This window comes from Pelmatolapia mariae, linkage group LG7 (genome assembly GCF_036321145.2).
Source record: "Pelmatolapia mariae isolate MD_Pm_ZW linkage group LG7, Pm_UMD_F_2, whole genome shotgun sequence".
In the NCBI taxonomy this organism is placed as follows: domain Eukaryota; kingdom Metazoa; phylum Chordata; class Actinopteri; order Cichliformes; family Cichlidae; genus Pelmatolapia; species Pelmatolapia mariae.
Window position 1 is genome coordinate 22683588 of NC_086233.1, and position 21064 is coordinate 22704651.

General features: G+C 42.4%; 1 protein-coding gene across 16 annotated transcripts in view; it reads right to left on the minus strand.

The window, feature by feature from the left end:
- The window catches only part of dnm1a (dynamin 1a), a 51330-nt gene that overhangs the window by 3872 nt on the left and 26394 nt on the right, over window positions 1-21064 (minus strand). For 3 of the 16 annotated variants that reach the window (XM_063478467.1, XM_063478466.1, XM_063478465.1), the window contains exons 14-23: window positions 20995-21006; window positions 18874-18903; window positions 18462-18575; window positions 4492-4601; window positions 3724-3835; window positions 3487-3501; window positions 2604-2774; window positions 2257-2498; window positions 1843-2046; window positions 970-1006 (exon numbers count right to left, since the gene is read on the minus strand). In XM_063478467.1, coding sequence (XP_063334537.1) covers window positions 985-1006; window positions 1843-2046; window positions 2257-2498; window positions 2604-2774; window positions 3487-3501; window positions 3724-3835; window positions 4492-4601; window positions 18462-18575; window positions 18874-18903; window positions 20995-21006 — 1032 coding nt within the window. In that variant the 3' untranslated portion in view covers window positions 970-984. Of the gene's footprint in view, window positions 1-969; window positions 1007-1678; window positions 1716-1842; window positions 2047-2256; window positions 2499-2603; window positions 2775-3486; window positions 3502-3723; window positions 3836-4491; window positions 4602-18461; window positions 18576-18873; window positions 18904-20994; window positions 21007-21064 lie in introns of all 16 variants that reach the window. The other 13 variants (XM_063478472.1, XM_063478469.1, XM_063478471.1 and 10 more) reach the window with 5 other exon arrangements.

The following is a 21064-nucleotide window of genomic DNA, read 5'->3' on the forward strand; positions in this document are numbered from 1 at the left end:
CTTTGTCCCACACACAAACTCAGAGCTCAAATCATCTCAAACTGTTTTCCTAACGTGAGAATAGGAAACCACTGTACTCAAATAACCTCAACAGACACAGTCTAGTTTCTGATCTTTTTGCAAAGCTAGCTGGGATTGCTGATGGCAGCTTATACAACCTATTCTCCAAAAAGGTTTTTTTTAAATCTCATTATCATTTATAAATGAAGATATGGCACGTACTTACCAAGTGTTCTTAAAGGTAATACATTTGTTAGTTAAACTATAGAGTATTTCCCTAAAAAATAAATCCCCAGTAGGGCTACTCCACATTAACTAAATCCTGCAAAGAAAAGTGATTTTGGTAAACAGAGCATCGTGTCACTAAAAGAAAGCATCAGACACATTGATATAAGCAGGTATGGGAGGGATTTTGTGGCATACACACATATACAACACAGCACCAACATTAGTTAGGTCCCGGACATCTGATGCGAGTCTTCTTGGCCTACACCGGGGGTGTCCAACTCCAGGCCTCAAGGTTTTAGATATCACCCTGGGTGAACACACTTGAATCAAATGATTAGTTCATTACCAGGCCTCTGGAGAAATTCAAGACATGCTGAGGAGGTAATTTAGCCATTTAAATCAGCTGTGTTGGATCAAGGACACATCTAAAACCTGCAGGACACCAGCTCTCAAGGCCTGGAGTTGGACACCCCTGGCCTACACTGACAAAATGTCCTCCTTTGGTGCTCTTTACAGACAAAATAACATCAGACTGAGCTTGAATTGAGCTCAAGCCACTGATGCAAACATGCAAACACACACTCTGCACCGGGTGTGTGTTTGCTCATGCAGCCCTCTGAGAAAGCAGTGGTGAGAAAAAGAAAATGTCATGCAGTGAAAGGGATGGTTTCTGTGAGAAAGGGAAAGAAGGAAAGTCGTTGTGATGATGATGATCATGGTTGCAGACAGTACCCAACGTACCAGTAATGTTAGTCCTCACTGGTCAGTGATAGTGATTCTGTAGAAGGAACCATAGCAGTGTGTGGGACAGAGGCGTGGCGGGGGACGGAGGGGTGAAGAAGAGGAGACAGAAGAGAGAAAAGGAGCGCAAACAGTTACAGCGCAGGAAATGACCAACATCGCATGTGCGAAGCTCTCACTCGTGGCAGCTCACAATACAGAAAAACTGGATTGGAAGATGAAAAATGGGCACTTAAAACAGATTAGTTTTAGTGAGGATATTAAAAAGCTGTCATTTTCCAGTGAGAGCTTTGCTCAGCTACGTTAGCGTCCTCTACAGTAAAACAGGTGAGCTACTGACAGTTAGCCCCAGGTTAAAGAGGTTAGCTAGCTCACAAACACAGGAAATTGGGGGGCGGGGGGGCAAATTTTAAATGCATACAATTAATGAATACCAGAAAGGAAGCCCCTCCACATTCCCATCTCCCCTTCATTCATCAGATCACGTTTTAATTCAAAGGAATCCAGACGACCTCGCTTTTAGCAATAGATTATTTAACAGGTGATGCCTGACAACGTGCCGAAAGTTTGGTGATGGCTGAAAGATACCAGCAAGGTGAAAGAAATTAGTGAGATGTTGTAGTTGTAGTGCCTATTTGGGGATAACTAGCAATCTACCAGCCTATTAATCTATCCTCTATCAAAACCAGCGCTTTCTACTGTCCTTTACCTCCTTTATCCCCTCATCCGGGTGTCTTCACATCCCCCTTGGTAACAGAGAGTATCCACACTTCAGCTTTGGTGACGTCACATTATCTTAAACTGTAGTTTGGATGTCAGTGTCCTTGTAAAATCTACTGCGGCCTACTCTATGATGGAAGAGTTTCCACTCACCTAGGCACACTTGGGGGTGCGCGGTTAGGCCTGGAGGGCACGGTGGGTGGTGGCCCACTGTATGGATCAGGAGAAGCTCCGGGGCGAGAAGGGACAGGGGGACCCCCTGCAGGAGGAGGCCCAGGTGGAGGACCACGAGAGCCTGGACGGGCCGGGGGTCCTGGTGGAGCCCTGCGGTTTGGAGTTGGACTGGTGGCCGGAGATCTTGATAAGAAAGTAGAAGTGAAGAGAGAAACATAACAGGAGAAAAACATCAGGAAAGTGTCAATAGGTCAGATGCTGCATCTTTTTAGAAAATTCTTATTTACTTGACCATATGTCAAAATTAGACATGGGCTTTTAATATTTGTTCTCCCCAACCTGTTCCCACACGTACTCTCTCAGTCCCACAGTCTGATGTCTCATGTGCCTTACCGTCCTCCAGATCCACTACGCTGCACCTGAAGCCACGAATCGTCCACGGGTGGTGGCATGGCCGTGGTTACAGTAGATGTGCTGATGTCGCCGATGATTTTGAGAGCCTCCCGCAGAGCGTGGTACATCCGCAGCATCTCGTCACGGTGCTGGGCCTGCTCCTGAGACTCCTCCATCAAGCTGTTCTGGTCACCACATGAGTACAGCTGGGCCAACAGCTCAGCATTAATGAACTCTTTAGTCTGCACGCAGAGGGAGAGAAACAAAGCACGCTGTCTGTCAAATCTCAAAGTCCTGTCGTCTCAGCATGACATACGAGACAACAGCAGTGCTCGCTGATGACTCACATTGTTGATCATGAGATGCATGATGGTCTTCGGCATCAAGTCACGGACGGTCTTGTTGACGATTGCCATGTAAGAGTCGACCAGGTTGCGGATGGTTTCCACTTGCCGCTCCAGCTGAGGGTCCATGCTGTGCATGAGGTTGTCAGAACCATTTTCATCACCACCATCACTCTGTGAGACAAATTAGGGTTTTTTTTTAAAAAATGTGTGTGTGTAGCAGAGTTACAGAGAGGGTGATAGCACTTCAGGAATGACAGGAAGGAAAAGGTTTTCTCCAGGAAATTATATTACCAGCTGAATGATGAACAGCACAATCTGAACACACAATTCATCAGTGTAGTTAAATGTTGATGAAAATACAATAGTGTATAAAAATCTTAAGTGACACTTCATTTCTTTATATTTTGCTTCCAAGAATTCAGACTTTCTAGTAATTTTTTAACATGGTCTTGAGCAATAATTCTTCAGGTTTTCTGAAGATCTTTCACACTTTTTATTGGACATGGCTTGAACATTTATTGGCTTTTCACTCATTTTCAGTCCAGTCCTCCTAACTGACCACTTTCACTGGATTATTTTTTTCTGTTTGTTAAGCCATAACAAGTTCACCTAACTCAAGGGATGAACCAGTGCTGCATTTATTAAGAAAAGATTATTTAGTCAAATTTAACACAGTTTGATAGGCATAAAATGCTATCTTTGCACCAGCAAGGTGATTCCCTATCAGTGGTTCAAAAATCTACTCCTAATGATTACGCTAAACTATCCATTTACTGATCACTGTCAGCTACACAACTGAGGTACAGGTCCATTTAAGTAAAAGTATAGTTCATGCTTTACATAGAAAACACAAAAAAGTGATCTAGTACCCAGAATAACATACCTTTCCTTCCTTCTCCTACAACGCCAAATAGCAATGAGAGATAAAAGACATTGAAAAGGACAGATGGCAAATGAGAAACACAATAACATTAAAAGAGACTGCAGAAGGAAACATCACAGCAACCACCTGAGCTACTACTGGACACAAATAATATGAACTGGAAAAAAAAGTCCGCATTTGTGAGAGTGTTTGCGTCACAGTGTTGTCTGTGCACGTGTGCTTTAGATGAAATCTTACCGTGACCCGTTCAGGATAAACTCCGGCTCTGAGGAAGGAGGCTTTCCAGGCATCAACGTCTTCCTGACTCTCACACGCAAGCTCCAGCTGACGGTAGTCCTTATACACATTTCTGTGGAGACACAGTATGAGCAGTGCACTCCAATAGCCCCGTCTCATCAGCTGTACGTCACCTTAATGTAAAAACTTGGAACTTGTTCTTTCCTCCAGAATTTCTATCTGTTTTCACTTTATATTATCTTACTTCATATTTTCTACTCCACTATACTACAAAAATAGCTTTTTTGTTACTTCACAACATTTACTTTATAATTCTGGTCACTTTTAATCTACATTTTTTTTTGCATACAAAACTTGTATCATTTTTTGGGATTAAAATGCCCCAAAGTATAATTTAGTGCTTCTTATCTACAACAGTAACAACAATAAAGTCTGGCTTACATGTAGATACTTAAAAATGTCATGCAACGCTGGAAAGGGCACTCTGCACAATTTAAACCTTTACTTTCTTAATTTAAGTTCATTTTTCTTATATTGTTGTCCTTTTACATTGGAATCATTTTTACTTAGGACTTTAAATTATCTGCAGACTTCCCTAATATCGGGATATTCTTTAAGCTTTACAACTACATCCTCACTGGCTGTCACACAGAAATCCCAAAACTCATTTAATGTAAACATAAAAGTGGGCGAAAGAGCAACTTTTAATACTGTGGTGCATTTAAGTTGTTTCTGCATTACAGTGTTAATGTGTGTGTCTAATAACACCTCTGTTCGGTGTTGAAGAGGGCAAAAATATGCTTGCTGGACATGAAGCCTTTCTCCACATCGCGCAGCTTCAGGTTGTCGACCTGCAGCATGTACTTCTTCTCCTTCTCCTGCAGGGGGTGAAAGAGACACACAGCGGTGAGTAGAACGAGGAGGAAGACTTCCCTGATAAAGAGGAGAAATGGTCATGCAGATACTCTCACTGTATAAAAAAAGAGTCGCTTTAAAGGAAAAACTAGTGCAGATGCTGTATTATGATCACTCTGGGCTGTAAAATTTAGAGCTACGCATACAACTGTATTATGTAACATATATAGTAAATGGTGAGTGCGTGAAAAAGGTTTTGAGTCATTAGTTTGCGCTGCTGATACAGACAAAAAGATAGCAGGCTAAAAGAGACAAGCGGATAAAAAAGGTCAGCGGGAATGAAGAGCAAAAGCTCGCACATTCAGTTCTATAGCAGACGAAAGAAAAGCAAAGGAGATGGATGGGAAAGTACAGTCTTTGGTTTTGATTACAGTTGTGCAGAGTCAAAGGGGGGAGCAACAAATGAAAAACACACAGACAGAAAGAGAGAGGGAGAGCGTTCCAGGCTAGAAATCTCTTGTACTTGTAAATTTGCACACAACATATGATATACAGACGTCTAACTATTTATGAATCAGGGAACCTCAAAGTTTGTCAGCTCAGTCTGATCTCTATCTTTATCTCAAGCAAATAAACTCACACACACACACACACACACACACACACACACACACACACACACACACACACACACACACACACACACACACACATATATATATATGCTGCGGTTGGACTTCTCAATGTCTATTGATAGAAAATCCAGTTTCTTGAGTCACGGTGCATAATATGCAGTGTGTGTGTGTGTGTGTGTGTGTGTGTGTGTGTGTGTGTGTGTGTGTGTGTGTGTGTGTGTACGACAATAAAATGAGAATTAACAAAATGAGATTCCAAAAATAGCATGGGGTTAGTGAGTTTCTACAAACATTCTCTAAACACAGACACAGAAATACACACACACATACACACACACACACGGGCATGCGCACACATACACACACCCTGCTTTGGTTCCAAACAGCACCTTTTGAGCGTAGTCTCTAACTAACCTTAAAACCATCTGGATGGCTAACCACGGACTTGCCCTGCCCATCTCAGCATGTGTGTGTGTCTGTGTGTGTATGTGTGTCACAGAGAGAGCGAGACAGACGGGGATTGAATGTGTGACAAACTCCTTCATCAAAGGATTTATGACCTGTGCAGCCAAATGGTCATATCCCCTGAATGCATGTAAAACATCACAGAGACACACATAAAGACACAAACACATTTGGCAGCGCCCGTACACCGAGGTGTCCGCTACCCAAAAAAAAAGACGGCTAAACAAGAAGTCGCCCCAGGCCGCTGAAAGCTGACATCATTATTTTATAGAGCTGGTGAGTTCCCATCCCCCATTTCTCTCTTTTTCTTCAATTTCACCATCATCTCTTTTCTTTCTTCACCCCCTCCCCTCCCTTGTTCCTCTCACTCTCTGGCTTTCCCTCTCCCTGGGAGTGAGCAACCTTGGATTGATTCATACATTTTCCTCTCCTCTGGCCAGTAAATCCAGTCAGGAAAAATGGAAACAGAGGAAGAGGAGGGGCAGCGAATGTGCACATGATGTGGGGAAGGTAAAGAGAAAATACGCTAACACGGAGAATAACTATGTTGTACAAGAACAGCAATAGTAAGAGAGAAATACAAATGATTTCTTGAGTTTTCTTGAATATTAGTGGGGGGTGCAGATGATGCGAGACTGGAAGATTTGAGTTTGAGGTTTGATCAGTCTGGCAACCACACATGCCAGAAAGTCAAACAACAAATTGATGAATACCAGATATCTGCTAAGACTGTCCATGTATTTGTCCTATTGCAACATCAAATAAGACCATTATCAGTCAGCCAGTTTCTTGTGTGTGCGTGTGGTTTTTTTATGTGTGTGTACTAGTATTGGGGGGGAAGTAGGTGCTTGAGTGCTTTGCCATATGCTCCTATAAAATCCAGGCAGTGTGAGTCGGCAATGTTACAGATTTCAGATGTTAAGCACACTCGCAGGGACGCATGAGAAAACAAACCTGCAGATGCACACATGTGGTCTGAAATGCACACTTTCTCTGCACAGGACCAAGCTTCAAGTAGACACACACACACACACACACACACACACACACACACACACACACACACACACACACACACACACACACAAGGTCTAAGGCATGAAAACAGGCTAAACAATACTGAGCGATACTTCTGTTAGAAATATTCAGCGTAGCACAAAGTTGCGTGCATCCGTGTTCATCATGTTTCATGACAGACTAGAAGAGCTCCTTATCAAAGGTTCAAGAAGTCCGCCAGTTACCTTGGGCTTCTTCCGATTGCCCTCTTCTCTGGAAATCAAATCAGCCAGCGTGCAAGCTTCCTGCCTGAAGTGTGCGAGCGTGGGCTCATTCTTCATGATTTGCGAGAAGCTCTTTTCATCAACAGGTCATTTGGGCTCACTTGGACACAAAGCTCCTGATTTTGATAGCTGCTAAGCAGGATTTCAGCTCTAGATGAGCATCCGTGGTCTCATCTTTCATAGTGAACCATAAATTATCCTCATGAAAGATCTTTAGAGTGAAACTTCTAATAAGTCGTAGTAGTCGCTCTATTAAAAAAGCTGCGTTAAGCGCTAACTGCTACAGACTAATAATTTTTTGCATCATATAAAATAGGAAACGCCTTCTGTGCACAGGTTGTGCAAATTAACTTGAAGCACATGATTAGTTTGCTTTTTATTGGGTACAATTGGGTAAATCCTTCCTTCATAATGGTTACATTGTTCAGTTTTATCAGGTTATCCTATGTTAAAAAACAGACGGGCGTAAAATGTGTTCGGGTTAAAGCTAATCCCATCTGCTTATTATATGGGACGTTTTTAGGCAGGTGCTTTGAGAAAATTATTCACAGTGTTTGACTAAATCCATCTGTCATTACTTAATTAATATTCCACAGAGTTTCCATTACTCTGGATAATTCACAGAGCTCTTTCGATTGATTGTAATTGTATTGGCATCAAAGCAGAAATAGCAGAGGCTGATTACCACCAGACTGAGCTGCAAAAAATGCACCTTTTTAGGTTTAGTTTGATATTTTTTTTAAACACTTTTACATTTTTTCACTTGTACACAAAACACAGGTGTGATCCTTGTTGGGGTTTTTTTCTGTTTTTTTTTTTTCGTCTGAACACCCACACCACACACACACACTACAGGCGGGGCACTTAGTAGTTGGTATTTGGAGCAGTGTGTGAACAAAGTGCTTTTCATGGTTTTGTTTTGCTAGTGTGTAAGAGCAGGCTCATTATAGAGAGTCAGGGGAAGTTCACTTCTGGATTCGTAAAGGAACTTCACCACTCCGTACGCCATCCCAAAAAATATCTAAAAGAGTCAAACACATAAAACGTTCGAATATGGGCATTTCTCACACACACACACACACACACACACACTTGGAGGTGGTAAACACCAAAACACACACATACATGGGAACATTAACCAATTAACACTCTGAAACAAATCGGAGTAGTTTGGTTGGCGAAACCATGAAGATACTCGTTTACAGCATCCATGTTGTTTTAAGAGGCTGGATGTCTTCGTATGTGTGCGTGCACGTGTGTGCGGTGGTGCGTTACTGTGTATGTTGATGGGAGTCTGATAGAAAAATCCTGGTGACTTGGGCCATGCATCAAAGGCCTGCGGAGAAGCCGCACGGCATCTGGGAGCAATAACGTTGCTTCTAACCCTTCATTACCACAAAGACTGGGCCCTGGGTGGCAGCCAATGGTAATTTTCACAACCCTCCTCCTCACCTCCCTCTGCTTTTCTTTCCCTCCATTCTTCTGCCATTTTCCCTATTGACTTCTGTCTTTAAGAAGAAAAAAAAATTAAACACAGAGGGGATTTTTTTTTAAAAAAAGGCGCACGGAGAAAGTAGTATAGAGTGAGGCTCAGTGGGTTTGATGCACTTGTTCAGACCAATTTCATCAATTTATAGATTTTTGTAGGAACAGATTCGTCACAACGTTCTTGTAGAAAAGATTTATTTGTGAACATAAGCATCTTTTCGTTGTGTGTAACGAAAAAACTCCACTAACGTACGCAAAACCCATGTTTGGTCTGTGAGCAACATATGAGAAACAGCAGAGAAAGCATCTGAGGAAACTTAATTTGACTTAATGCTGTTTGGACTTTATTTAAAGTAAGGCCACATGTTGCCAATATTTAAATGAGGAACAGACAATGATTTAGCTAAGAGAATTACAACGCTGAAGAGCTGGATTGAAGCTATTCTGGGGTAGTGTGTAAAAACACACAGCTGTTCATGACTCATCTGGCTAAAGATTGCGCAATAATGCTCATAACAAATCACCTTGAGCAACGTGCCAGGGCCCACACTCTATAATACTCCATTTATCATGCAAAAGTGCCTTTTTGATAACAGTGCAGACATTAAGGGTGTTTCTTTTTAACCAGCATGTCAGCTGCACATGTTTCAGGAACTCAAATCTAATCTGAAACGTCTAATTTCGCAGTGATATGAACGTTAATTCTCACATTTTCTGTTTTATGACAAGGTTTTGGCTCCTTCGATTATCTTTTTTCATTCCTTCTTACAGAAAAAAAAAAACCCAACAGCCTTTGAGCTTTGCTTTGAGATTTTCCTGTGGGAACTGCACAAATGTGAACAAATGTCTTTGTGGAGAGATGAAACATGCTGACTGCAGTTGAACACAGCCTGGCAGGTTAGTGATACCTTCCTGTTTAGTGGTTAATTGCTAAACAGTCAATTATCTGCCCTGAATTTACTCCTGCAGAAGGTCAGTGTTACAACCTCGGGGCTATCAAGGACATGTGATCAATCACCGTTGACCACCAAAGCGTAAAAGAAAGGTTGGCCAGCAGACTAACTATATAAACACACGCTAAAATCCACACACGGCGGCAATCTTGTCTGGTGGAGGGCAAATGTTCAGCTGGTGTGTTTTGTGTCTCACAGCAAAACTCCCAGTACAAACCAATCACGGGTAAATGACATGAAACCCGAGTTCCCTCACAAGCAAATGAGGCACGCAATCGTCTGCCAGTGTTCACGCATGTTTTTCATGTAAGGATTATGTACCTTAAGGTAAACACGTGATGTCAGAATACGGGGGAAACACACTGTGAATGCTTTTTAAATTTTTTTTAATGCTACACTTGGCACAGACCCACATACATTTGCAGTAAATTCAGTCTCGTGAAACTTCATGAGCATTAAAGCTGTGTCAGGCTAAAGGTCAAAGAAATAAAAAAGCATGAAATTAAAAAAGAACTATAATTATAAATATCCATACACCATTGGAGAAATGTACTTTATTTTATAATGTGTAAAACAGTCACAGAAATAGCAAAAATGTATATTTTATGAAATGTATAACATTTTTAAACGTCAATAAAATTGCCACGCACATACACTTACACAGCTGTGTTTCCATCACATCAGCGGCCATTACCTCCAATTATATTAATTGCCTAGAAACTTCGCCTCACCCTGTACCTACTGACAGCTCAACCCAAACCTTGAACCTGAAGCTCACTTTAATTTAACTCTAAACAAACAAATTGAGTCTCATCCTAAAATGTATGTATTTATCGCTTAGTGAGTTATGTTGTGGTCACTTGGATCCTAGCATATGACTGTGTGCACAGATTTGGTTGGAGTCACCCGTATACTTTGTTTCATGTAGTCATTTTTGTTCTCACACTATGCTCCATGAAAAAAAGTCAGTTTCCAAAAAAGGAACATCATCAGCATTATCATATCATAAACTAAATATATGAACAAACCAGCCTGTGTCCCTCACCCTTCATTTCTATAATCTCAAATCTTCTTTACCATTCATGACAGATTTTATCATTCTTACAGCCTTTCTGACTTTCCTTGCTACATCATCCTGCGCTCACTTCCATTAATATCTCAAACAGACATTTATCACCCCTTAATCATGTCACTACATTCTTGTTTTGTGCCTCTATCTCTCAGCCTCTGATATTTTATCAAATAAAAACTGATGACGCTATTTAAGATAAGGCTCAGGGGGCATGCTGTCTATCTCTGCTTCCACAAAATCTGTAATCTGTCTAAGGAGGTACGGATAGCACTTAAGAGTGACTTAGACTTTATTGCATATGTATAAAAAAACCCAGCTTTATAATCAGAGTGGTAGTGACCTCTGAAGGGTGTACTCTGCCTTTCAACCAAAGACAGCTTGGACAGGGTTGATAAGTTAAGACGATGGATAGATGGATGGATAAAATTTCTTCTGTACATATTAAATGCTGTTTTGGAAAATCTATGTGCTTCTTGAGTTAGATTCACATTTATGAAACCAGTATAAAAGTGGTATAGATTTTCCCATCTAACGCCAAAAAGCACTTTCCCACAAATATTTCAGTTATTTAGTGGGGCACGGTGATGAAGCGGTTCGCGCTGGTAATGAATGACCTTTTTGCATGGGTTCTCTCTGTCCAAAGAAATGCTTGTTTGGTTAACTGGCGCTTCTAAAATGTGTTCGTCTCTCTGTTTTTTTGGCCCTGTGATGGACTGGTGGCCTGTTAAGGGTCTTCATGGCTTCACCCACTGTCGGCTTGGTCAGGCTCCAGCCTCCCAGCAACCCTGAGCTGGATAGATGAGACGGATGAGGCTCCCAGTGTTTCCTGAGCCCTTTCCTCAAGCCACTGTCTTTTTAAATATGCTCCTTTCAACAGATAAGTATCACTGATACGATATCACATGAGAGAAAGGAAATAAAATCGAGCTATTATGCGGTTCACATTTTCTGTTACCCAAAGAATTATGGCTGTTTGTCTCTAGATAGAAAATGAGCTGCAAAATTTCACAGAAACACGCACATTAAAACACATTCAGCCGTTCAGATTTACAGGCTGCTTCCACAATTTCGTACAGAGCGCTCTCTTAAATAAATTTACAGAGCAACACCCGCAATCTTATCTTCCCCACACGCAACGCACGAAAGACACAGTTTCGCCCACGAACTGGCAGAGCTGTTGTCAAAGCGCAGGCAGGAAAAACAAAGTCAGAACCTTGAGGTTTTTCTGTGACAGTATTAAGCAGCTGTATTTCACGGCAAGACGGAATAACATGGGAGCGCAGATCACGCGTGTGTATGTGCATACTTTCTCAGCATTTCTGGCTTCCCTGACTAAGAGTCTGAAAAGTAAGCTGTCTGCCTGGTCATCCAAACAGTGGAAACAATGTTAGCGCGACCGCAGCATTTCCCCCACCTACCCATTAAAATTCACTCTTTCCAATCCTCCAAACCCTAAACTCGACTGCAACACTAATCCATTTTATGTCCTATGAGGATTGGTTTCTGTAATTCTCTTTTTCTGGCTTGCTAGGTTTTTTTTTTCTTTTCATTTTTTTGTTGGACCTCCTTGTTCACGGGGCATCGTTTCACCCCCCATTTTGAAGTTCTTCCCCATTTTTTTAGCCCTCCAAGCCGTACTGCTGACTCGTCTCTCGTGGGATCGTGCCTGCTTTGATTTGGAGCTCAGGTCGGAGCTCAGAAACCGCAGCTAAAACAAACACACGGCCTTGGCCACCACTGCACTGCACACGTACTACTACACACACACACACCTGGAAACACTAGCACTAATTACTCCTGTCTGCTAGAAGTAAGGACCAAACCTAACTGTGAGTGCGTGTGAAGCCCTAGAAAGTAAAGGAGGAACTTTTGACTGGTTGTGTCTCAACACTGGCTTTTCCCTCCTCTTTTGCACACACACACACACACACACACACATGCACGCACAATGTCTTTTGCCCTGGTTCTGATTTACCAGTCGTATGTCACCCTTCCAAGCAGCAACCAACCCACCCCCCTTGCCACCACTCTGTGTGTGTGTATGTGCTGGGAAGGCTGCAGAGTTGCATAAAGGGCTCTTTATTCGAGTCGGACAGGGAGAGGAAATCAGCTTTAGAAATAAAAACAGAAGGAGCAAGAGAGAGATGGAGACCACAGGGCTGCACATCTGGAGTTATTACAAGGCTTCCTCCCGCTTGCCAAGAAAACGCCGACATTCCTGCCCCTTTCTACAAAGACCACGGAGCCTCTCCTCTCATCCAGGCTCACTCCTACATGCACAAATCCATCACTCATACTCATAATATATATATATTTATATATGTATGCTCACATGTATCAAAGGCAGGGATGCACTGCATTGAGAACACGCAAATGCTTTGCGAAACACATAAATGCCTCCATGTGAGATCGCAAACGCGTCCACATACGCTTCCACTAAAAGGCTCCCTCCCTCTGCAGCCAGTCCTTCGCTCCCTTTCCAAACTTTTACAACACACAGGCCAAATGAATGTGTCTCACTTCCTGTTCACCTCTGACCTTCCACTTTCTCCCTGCAAGCCAGAAGAGGGAGACTGGAAAAGGAGGGGTGAGCCAGACAGAGGGAGTGGAGAGAGAAAGAAGAGAGGAGAAAGGAAAAATAGGGGGCCGGCGAGCTCCTCCTCTTTCTCTCTCCATATCTCCTCTCTCTCTCTCTCACTCCTTTTCTCCTTCTGTCTCTCGAAGGGAGAACTTGGTGGCCAGTCCCTTGCCACGTCGAACCTCCAGCCAGTCCACCTTGCCTGCTACCGGAGATCCCCCTTTGTCTTTTTCTTTTCTTTTTTTTCCTTTTTTGCTCTAGGAGCATTTGAACCCCAATCAGCCAAGGTTTCCCTCAGCAGTGTGGCAGCAGCGCTGAATGAAAGAACAGGCAAATTCAGCAAGGATTTGGGAAAGAAGAGGCATCACCTAACGCAGAAAGATGCAAAGAAGTGAAACGAGATCGCCAAGACGCAGGTATCGCCCTCTTTCTTTCTTTCCATTCGGCGTACGTCTAAGGAGACGAAAGGTTGCATACTCGGGTGTTTTAGAGGGAGGTGTTGGGTTGGGAGGATTTCGGCTGACCACAAATATTATCTGATAAGATCTGTTCCAGGGAGATTAACAGCACTTGCACTTGCAGCTGTTTTTAACCATAACTACTTGAAACTCTAATGACTTTTGTTCGGTTTGGCCTGAAAGTTTAAGGGAACTAAATGGGGCTTAGGCTGCACCAATTTGGGCTAAATAGGTTGACCATTTTTGTGTTTTGGCATCTGTGCTGGGCTTTATTTTTTGCCTTTAATCTTTTCTTAATGCAGAATTCTTGCAAAGAAATACTAGTTACTTTGTTACATTAATATTTAAGACCAAAATTCTCACATTGAAAATCATGTAATTAGCCAATGAGTAATTAAAGTTCATTGGCTACATATAACAGATTTATTACTTCTAAATGTGTTATATTTGATATTTAACATTAATTAAACACTTTCTGTGTGTTTGTGTTTCCCCCGTAGAGCTCGGTGAGGAATGTTGCTTTTCACAGCGGGAAACAGGAAGGAATGTCACAGAATCTGCCAATCAGCGCCTATCACCTCCGTCTAACCTCTCCCGCTCCTCCTCCTCCTCCACCACCACCACCTCCTCCTCCATCCCTTCCATCCCAGCTCACTCAATCATCCCCGATCGGCCCTTTGCGGCAGTCAGACTGCGAAGATAAGCCAGGCCCCGGAGCCTGGCTGCAATCACAGTGAGTACGATTAAGAGTGTGTGTGGTGATATATCTGATTCTGATTCTGAGCGCATGAGTAAAGAGTCCTCCACAGCGCTACCCTTCAGCCGCCCGGCCCGCCTGCCCAGTGTTCAGACTACCTGTTCAGGAAGTAGTGGTTGTACAGTAGTCTGCACATTGGTTAGGCTGGCCGGGGAAGCACAGGACGACTGCCTAAAAAAAGCAGGATGGGGGGGTAAAAAAAAAAAAGTGAGAGCACTCCAAAGGGCATTCAGCAGGCACGAGCACATCAGGCTGTGGGAACACGCAGCTGCACCACCCCTCATCCATCTGGACCAGCCCGGGCACGAGCCTAAATAAAGCACCCAAAGGCTCCACCGCAGAAGGCCTAGCCCTCGCCCAGGATGGATGTATGAGTGATGGAGAAGTCCTAAAATTTTGAAAGCAGACCCATCAGGTTGTACTCTTATTTAGCTATATGATGTTTGTGTAACCAAGACCTCACTCTGCGACTCAGCTTGTGAAAAATATTTAAAAATCGTCACAATAAAGAGGCTTAAGTTTTCAATGATGTTGTTTTTCTTTTTTTCTTGAGCAACTTATAACACATATACGGGCTCCACAAAAGTAAATAAACACCACAGGCATATAGATATAAGTGATGGTTGCGAGACATTTTTAACATGTTGTTTATTTTCCTATGCAACCAAAAGCTGAAACCAGAAAAGTTCAGCCACACAGGAAAAAAAAAACAACCAAAAAGATAACTAAAGCGCACAGTAAACTTCCAGCGTCACACTGCACTCATAATGAAAATGTACAATTATGCCTCTTGCTTTCCCTGCATCAGCTTGCGGCCGCTTTACCTCAAATGACCATGTAATGTGCAGAGAGGCAGGAAGCCACCAGACAAAAATGTTGAAAGAGCAGCCACTCTATCATTGTCTGTTCACCGTTTTGTTTTTGGGTTGGCTTTTTTTTGTTGCTTTTTTATATAGCTCTCCCGCCAAAAAAAGACAGAAAATTGTGGGTTTTAGTGTTTGTAGGTGATGTCATGTGAAAAGTTACAAGTTTAGCTACCCCCCTCTACTTGCCCCCCCTCGCTTCTACTTCTTCTCTGGGACCACAGTTTACCTTCGGGCCTGCCTGTCTTTGATAAAGCAAACCCACAGTGCACCGTTTCGAATCCCCACTCCCTCGCAAACACGCCAAAGCAAAAGAAACGTTCACACGGTGCCTCATCACAGAGCATCGTCTTCAGGAATGAACACCACAAAACCAACCTGTTTCCATTTACAGCCCTGCCACCAAACACACAAGTGTATATGCATTTATATATATATATATACACACATACACACACCCGTAACGCACAAAGCAAAAGTCCATGTGCATGCACACACACACACACACACACGCTCACCATTAAAGCAGACATGTTACTATGAGTGTGCTGAAAGCAGCGGGCTGCTGTTTCCCCCCAGGATGTTTACAGCTGGGATCACCAGGAGAGTCTGGCTTTCTGGCAGCTTTACAGCACGAGCAGGGAAACCCGGGCAGACACACACATGCGCAGTGACTGAACACACACACACACACACACACACAAAAGAAAAAGGGCACCCAAAGTTAATACAGGCACTAAAAAAAACAAATGAAATCAAGCCATTTGTGCCTTTGTACTATTGTCAATGTGAAACTGCGGTTGTCACATACTTGTGTAAAAATATGGATTTGATTTTACCAATGCACGGCTATCACAAGCGTTACAAGTCTATAAAATCCAGTGTTTTACATTCATATACACAATGTTTCTTTACAACCATTTTTTTTCTCAATTTCTGGCTCATCCCCCTCACTTTCACTCTGCTTTGGGAAGCTTTAAGCTTTAGAGCAGCCTAATTCAAAGAACTGGCATGTCCTGTGGTAATACAGACCAGAAGGCTTCTAAGAGCACACACACATGCATGCGTGCACACATGCACACACTAACCAAAACATCCTGGCACCACTACTTGGGTCGAAAGTTATTATTAGTGTCTGGAGGTGGAGTGTGTCCATGTGTGTATGCGTTTGCCAGACCATGGCGAGGGTTTTCCCCGTGACAAGCGGCACCACCAATAAAACAGTCGTGTGCTGATTTTGCAAGATGGTGCAAATAACGTTTCAACGCATATACGTGAAAAAGGGTGTGCAAAAACGTGAAGTTTTCTGCATGCACTGATGCATTTTTTCCCCTGAAACTAAACAAAGCATCGTATTTTGGCAGGTCTCCACCCAGGTGGTCAGCATAATTCCTTAGGAGTACTCTAGTGTGTGAGGGGCTTATGTAAAATGTCGGATATAAAACATCATGTAAAGTCTCTCTTTTTTTAGGCTACAGCTACAGCAGCAGGCTGAGCTGAGCTGTAACGTCAGCACGTGGTGTTGGTTCTAGGTCTCCATGCGTCCTCACAGCTCCATGTTCAAATAAATAGACATTATGAGAGAGAGGTAACAGATGGAGGGAGGAGACAGGAGTAAAAAAAATAGGAGACTGTGACAAGGAAAGACTGAGACAGAAAGCAAGAGGCGAGGAAAGGATGACAGACTGTTTCTTTTGTTTTTTGGGATGAACTTTTGAGGACGTCTCTGGGAAAGAAGGAGGGAAAAGGCAGGAAGGGAGGATGTAATGTACCAAACCAGCCCTTCCTACCTCTTTGCCTCCCCCATCTGTGCTACCTTTTCTCCCCACTTTCTCTCCTCACATGGTCCTTGTTACTCCTGCTGCTAACCAGCTAACGAGAGACACTCCTGCCTCCACCCCTGCGATCCAGTCCCCCTCTCACTTTGTGCCCCTTCTTTGAAATAAAGTAGGTTTATTAGAAGCAGCTTGTGTGTGTGTGTGTGTGTGTGTGTGTGTGTGTGTGTGTGTGTGTGTGTGTGTGTGTGTGTGTGTGTGTAATTAGGAACAGGGCAATGCAAGGGCTCTGGTATGCACATATGTGTGCCAGCTTCAATGTCTGACATGCTGTGGGGTCCTGACTTTTTAGAAAGGTCTGCTCAGTCCTACACACACACACACACACACACACACACACACACACACACACACACACACACACACACACACACACACACAGCCTGATGTCAGCGCGCACAGAGGCTGTGGCTAAGGCATGGAGACAGCGAGACTGTGGCTAGCTCCTAATAGTTCTGCAAAGCATCATGGGATACCGCTTTGACCAGTAAGTCCAGTAACAAGGCATGTCAGGGCGAATCATATCAGTGTGCAGAAGATAACACTGACCAGCAGTCATAGCTGCCAGTGGAATAAGTCGGATTGAATGTTGGACCAGGTCACGGAGAATAAACACTCAGATCCCCGGAAAATTCTGTCGGGTTGTGCGGTAAAGATGCAGAAAAACCGCCACAGTAAAATGTAATTTCATAGTGTCATACAGTAGGAATTGGATCACAAGACTACATGCTTTATAATCAAATTATACTGTGAGGAAATGTCAATTTTGTCAAGTTTTGTTTTTCCCAAACAAGCTTTTTCCTAATTATATGAAACCGCCAAACTCCAAAGTCCTGTCAAACTGAAGTACACCAAAAAACGGAGCGGCTGACTAGTCTGACGTTTGCTAAACACAGAAAAATCTGTGTCAGCACATAAGTTGGAACACAAGAATCAAAAGACTGTTGATCTGTGGTCATTTGCACTGCACGGACATTATATTGTTTATCCATCAGGGGGCACTATCCAGTTTATTTTTCAACTCGTTAAATGACCCATTTTAAGTCCTTTTCTGTTTTTTTATTTATATATTATGGTCAACACACACAAAGGAAAAAAACAACATGTCTCAGATCATCATCATAAGATTTTCAAATATTGACCTGAGCCTTCAAAACTGAGTTTCAGTCGGGTTTAACTTTGAATCAATTATCCTGCAAAGAACCCTTTGTTTCCCTTTCAAAACAAAGCTCTGTTTCTATGCAGTAACAAGTACTTGTAGTGCAGTGTTGCATACGTTTATGAATCTCTTACGCTGCATTTTTCTTTGGAAAACACTACAAAGCAGTTGGCTGATGCTTTGGGCAGATGATTCAGTCATCAGGTCTGCAGCTCAGACCGCAAACAGAACTCTAAACCAAGACTTTGAGTGTGCAGATACTGAAACATGCAAACACACACAAACACCCTGACTGTGTGACTCCGTGTGCACGAGCGACTTTACGTGAACTCTGTCTCACCTCATCATCCTTGTACCAGGACAGACTCTCGGCGGTGAGGACAAACCAGTACTCCTTGGCGCCTCCCTTCATGATGCCGATGTTATTAATGGTCAGCCAGCCCTTCCTGATCACCTGAGATACAGACGGATATAGCAGACACACAGAAAGGAAATGAGCTGAAACTCAACCAGCATTTGCACATTTCACAAAGTTAACATTAACGTCCATCAACCTTTACATTTACAGACATTTACCACACACATATGTAGGCCTACCTACACAGCAGAAGTGAATGAGCTAACAAAAACGCTCAGCTAAACCACCAACACACTCCTCGCACTCGCTCTCTTTTTTCTCCTCAGCTCTCTTGTATTTCATTCCCTCCACTTTACAGTCACACATACAGTACGATGGTGTGCAGGTTATTTACCTTGAACCGATCGTTAACTCCTCTCTCCGGCTGAATGAGAATGTGGAGAGAATATTACAAAGCTATGCCAGCATAGGGCATTTAGTAAAAGGCCAAATACACACGACTGATCAACTGCCAGCACATTACAGCCGGCTGCTGGGATGGCAGCAAGGGGACAGCAAGCAGGGTGAGGGACGAGGCAGATAAGGAGGCTGCAGTGGCCCGTGTCACCTTTTGAAGATCATGCAGTGAAATGCAGGCGATCCTGTTTTATGCTACACTGTAGGTATGAGCTTTGCAAATGGAAGCAGCCGATTAATTATCTGAGCAAGAGCATTTAAATAACATACATTCAATTCAGTTGTTTCCCTTTAAAGTAGTTTAAAGCAGAATAAAATAATTTAAAGCCTGGCAATTACCTACTGACAATGTAAACCCTTAAAAAAAGGCTAGATGGATTTATGAAGTCCATTAATTTGTGTCTTTTGGATCACTATCGAACAATTCAACTCACTTATGTTCTTCTGATGGTTTCTGGACAACAATACGGGTCCACAGCACACACTTAAAGACATAATTCTTTGCCCTCATAAATATAAAGTAGTAATTTGGGGTAAAATGCAACTGAAAAATATATAATATATATAATAAACAAAGGAAAACATACTTGGTGTAAACTGAATGTCCGCCAATCACATAAAATTAATTTGTCCAGAGTCAATTAAATGTAACAGTTTACACTGTACTTATGTAACAAAATTACATTGGAAAATTTACATGTAATCAGATTACTTAGAGTCAGCATTTTGGGAATTTTTTTTAGCAAAGACAAATATTCTAGTAATCTATAATCTGGCTATCAGCCTGTTCTTTTAGAGTCAACGCCTTTAGGTCTTGTCACTGTTTTGCCTTATAAAAGGAGGTCTAATGAGACGTGTTTTAAGGCCCACGTTGGAACAAGTTTTACATGAGGGACTTGCTCTACATTTATCGAAAATCTTTAAATAATTAATAATTAATCTCTATAAAAAGTTTATAATTCCTGAACATTTAGATTAGGATCTTTCATAAGGTGTGGTTAGCTTTAAGCATAACTTAGTGGCCTGTAAAGGATTTTTAATATTTGAAAGATTATCTAAGACACGGCGGTGTTTTCAGAAACATTTTTAATGTGGAGTTTGTACTTTCATGTTCTCCTAAATTTCCCTGCATGGAGGTCAGACCAGCAGTGAATGAGAAGAGCAGAAGCTTCGGGGTCTTTAAGGGCCAATGATATCCATCTATAAACAGGATGTTAAGTTCACCACTTTGCTTACAATGTGCCCCTAACCTTTGACCCTTCTCTGGGTGGTTGCAGTGACAACTACAGGGATGCCATATGTCTGCAGGTATTCATGTCCTCTGGCCTTCTGTGTTACTTTGAATTTAGAAGAGGCAGAGGAACGCTAAGACCCCTTTGATCAATATTTCGAGGGAAAATATTTATCAGAATTTTTTCAGACTCTCTTCTTTTCTGTCTTTTGTCTTTATTGCTTCTTTAGACGTGTGACTCCCTCTTCATGTAGTTCAAGCTACTGCTGGGGGGCATCTATTTACTGCCAAAGCAAATCAACTGCAGAGCCAAAGCCACACTGAACATCTCCAAACTGGGCCTTTCTGAAAGATGCATGTGGGATTCACACACACACACACACAAAATAACATTATATAACAGAGAATCACACTTCTTTTTATGTGCACAAAAGCTTTTTATGGCATATTTAAAACCCTGAAATGTAATTGTGTTTCTGTGGGGATGACATAGCTGAAAAAAGGAGGACAGGGAAGCAGCCAAGCATCTCTAACTACAGCCACCTGCTAATCTACTAGCACTTACTCTGAATGTTATTTCATACACACACACACACACACACACACACACACACACACACACACACACACACACACACACACACACACACACACACACACACTCATGTATCCACTATTAATTACAGCCTAAAATACATAAAAGACATACAAGTTTAAACATTTATAAACACATAAATCCTGATATATGTAACGTGTATGGATATGAGCTCATACATACAAATGCTCACCTGCAGACATGCACAGAATCACACCCCCCACACTACTCACCATGATTTCATCCTGAAGTGTAAAAGCCACAGAGAGAAGGAGGAAGGGATGAAAGAGAGAGCAAAGAAGA